The 3,127-nt window shown below is 59.3% G+C and overlaps 1 protein-coding gene across 1 annotated transcript in view; it reads left to right on the top strand.

Annotated features, from left to right (window-relative positions):
- Positions 1-97: 97 nt before the first annotated feature.
- KLHDC8B (kelch domain containing 8B) overlaps positions 98-3,127 on the top strand; it is a 16,593-nt gene continuing 13,563 nt past the window's right edge. The window contains exons 1-4 of the mRNA XM_009997021.1: positions 98-106; positions 517-677; positions 1,069-1,201; positions 2,110-2,234. Coding sequence (XP_009995323.1) covers positions 98-106; positions 517-677; positions 1,069-1,201; positions 2,110-2,234 — 428 coding nt within the window. The remainder of the gene's footprint in view (positions 107-516; positions 678-1,068; positions 1,202-2,109; positions 2,235-3,127) is intronic.

The raw sequence follows: 3,127 nt of genomic DNA, 5'->3' as shown, positions 1-3,127 counted from the left end.
GATGCCTTGCCATCCCGCTTCTATGAGGGGAAACACAGGCAGCTTCACAGGGAGAAGCTGTTAGCCAGGGGACAGCAGGTGTGCGTGCGGGTCCTGCATGGGAAAGGTCTCCTCTCAGGGTGTCCTGGGTTGGAAGAACATCCCTTCTCCTGGAAACAGGCTGCTGCAGCAGAACAGGGCTTGCTGGCTTGGAGTCGATGGCAGCCGTGCTCTCCCCTGGCAGGGACCTGGGAATGAGCTTCAGAAGCTGCTTCAGTTGCTCCTTGGAGCATTGACAGGGAAGAGGGTTTGAAATGGAGGCAGTGTGCAGCCAGGAGGCCATTCCTTCCCATCCCAAGGGAGGGGGTGATCATTGGGAGCGGGGGGGGTTCCACACTTCTTCTTGTCTTCACTCCAGCACTATCCTCCCACATAGTGGTGTGAGTCTCCACCCTGCTGCCTGTTGCCTCTGCCAATGGACAAAAGCACCTGTCTGCTTTGGGAACCTTTTCTCTCTTGCTTTCTGCTGTCCTGCAGCTCCCTGTGGACCTCACCCCTGGCCAGATCCGCTGCAGCAAGCGGGAGGTGGTGCTGACGCGGGGAGCAGAGAGGCTGAGCACCCGGGAAGGTGCAAGAAAGCTTTATGACTACTTCAGCTCCTCTGAGGGAATTGGAGGCTTCCAAGACCACTTTGACTGGTGAGAAGCAGGGCACTGAGGAAGTGGATTGGGCATTTTCTCTCCTGTAGTTCTCTGAGCTTCTTCTGGTCTGGGATAACTCCTAGTTCTGAGGGCTTTGTTACTTATGTCCTCTGCATTTTGCCTATGGGCAGCCTGATGGGGCTTTTGCATCTTTCCTCAGGTTTCCATTCCCTGATGTACCTCCTGCTTTTCACCAAACACCCCGTGATTTCTCACCTTGTTGCAGAATGCTTCCCTTTCATGAGAGGCAGCAGCAGGCAGAGGGATGGGACAGTATCCATCCCACTTCGCCAGCTCACAGGGCTGCCCACGGTGCAGCCTGGCTTGCCCTTACCAGCTATTGTGCCCTCCCTCCTCTGACTGCTCTTTGTCCCTCTGGCTGTTTCAGGTGGGCCAGAAATCAGTTCTGTTCCCGGGGTGGGAAACCCCTGTGGATTGACCCCCATGATCCAAATGTTCACCACATCTTCATTGATGACAACATCCGGCTGGACGATGCAGACACTATTGTTCATCCGCAGGTAGGTGGCTGAAAGCCAAAGAAAAAGGAACATTTATGGAGACAGAAATGTTCCTGGCAGCTGGACAACTGTTGGTGCTCAAACAAGAGCTGCAGCTCTGCAGGTTAGCCTGAACCCCAGCCCGTTTCCATCTGGGAGGAGGCACTGCAGCATGGGAAAACCTGTGGCAGCTGGTGAATGGTTTGCAACGTCTGCTGAGCAGGCTGGGAGTGGCGAGATGCCTGGTGGATATTTGCTTCCAAATGAGCTCTCTTGGCTCGTAGCTGGTGGCAGGACTTGCTGCTGCCCAGAGCAGATCTGTCAGGAACAGGCTTTGGTCTGTGCTGTGCCTGGTTCCAGCGCATTAATGCGAGTGGCTCTGCAGGCAGAGCCCAAGGCCCCTGCTGCAGCAGCTGCTGCCGACGTGTCCGCAGCCGCCGGAGCGTGGCTCTGCCTGGCAGCCTGGGGCAGTCTCCTCATCGAGGAGCTCATCCTTTCACCATCTCTAGCCGGCACAGCTGGTCAGTCGGGCTGCTGGGCTTGTCCTCCCAGGGCTCCCCCCACACCACCTCAGGTTAAGGAGGTGGTAGGTCAGCATCTTGCCGGTAGGGCTCGGTAGGGCTGCCAGAACTTTGCTGTCCTGCAGGCAGGATTGGTAGCTTGGATGCCCAATTCCCCTTCTCTCAGGCCACCAGCTCTGCAGGGCTGTCCCTGTGTCATTGACAGTGATAGAGAAGTGCTGGGAAGGAAACAGGTTGCCAGGTGGGCTTAGGCAGGGCCATGGTTAAGATCAGAAGGTGCAGTCCTTGTTCCCCCCTGTGTGACAGGCTGTGGCAGCCCAAGGAAAACCTCTTGGCAGAGGCTTCCCTGGGGTTGGCCCCTCTGCAGAGCCATTTCCTTCCAGCTGCCTGGTGTGGCCTGTTCCTTAGGGGAGCCCCAGCCATGTGTGTGATGATCTGGTTCAGAGCCAAAGGGGCCTCGTGGGAGGGCAAAGAAATCTGGAGAAACTTCATCTTCTACCACCAGAGAGGAGACAGGAGCCCCTGCCCTCTGCCACCCACCAGTGGCCTGGCCGAGGAGGAGGGCGGGGCGCTGCGGGTGCGTGCGGCGCTGCCGGCCCGAGGGCGGCTGCTCCCGCTGCTCTCTGCCCGCAGGTGTTTTCGGAGCGCGGCAGCCGCAGCCCCCGGCGCGCCCCCACCTCAGAGCTGTACGACGTTTGCCTGGTGCAGACCGACCTGCTGGAGGCCATCGCCGATGAGGACTATTTCCTGCGCTGCTTGAGGAGGTGCGAGGAGAACTACGACCGCTACCTGGCCAGCTGGGAGCAGGACGCCCCGAGCCAGCAGTGGGATGGACAGTGATGCTGCCTCACAGGCCGAGGGGCTCCAGACTGGGACACCCCTTGCTTCCTGCTGTGTGCAGGCAAAGTGCTCCTGCTTCGAGCTGTCCCTCTCTCCAATGCTTGATGTGCCCACTCAGTCCTACCAGGAGCCTCCGTGCCTGAGCACAAGCCTCCCGTGCTGGGATCCCTGGAGGAAATGCCTGCCGAGGCAGGGGCAGTGCAGGCAGCCACGCAGTGTTCACACCTCCCTTCCTGCTCCCGCACGGGTGGCTGGTGTGCAGCAGGTGCTGGGCTCAGCGCCGTGCTACCGGCAGCACAGCCGTGTCCTCCCGGGCAGAGCCAGCAGCGCCGTGTCCCTCCTGCCTGTTTTTAAAGCAAACCCTTCTGGCTTATTTCTGTTGCGAGTTTCCTGCTTGCACTCGGCTTTGCTGGTGCTGGGAGGTGGAAAGTGCCTTTCCTGGGCTTGGCCAAGTGGGGATGAAGGTGAAAGTAATGGTTTTGGGACCTGCGGGCACCTTCCCGCTGCAGCTGAGACACGCTGGTGTGGTCACGCCCTGTCCTGGGTCACGGGCAGGGCTCCTCTTCAGGGGGTCCTCACTGTGGCT

The sequence above is a fragment of the Chaetura pelagica genome, unplaced genomic scaffold (assembly GCF_000747805.2).
Source record: "Chaetura pelagica isolate M959 unplaced genomic scaffold, ChaPel_1.0 scaffold364, whole genome shotgun sequence".
Classification (NCBI taxonomy): domain Eukaryota; kingdom Metazoa; phylum Chordata; class Aves; order Apodiformes; family Apodidae; genus Chaetura; species Chaetura pelagica.
Note: the sequence above shows the minus strand (reverse complement) of the source record. Positions and strands in the feature narration are given on the sequence as shown.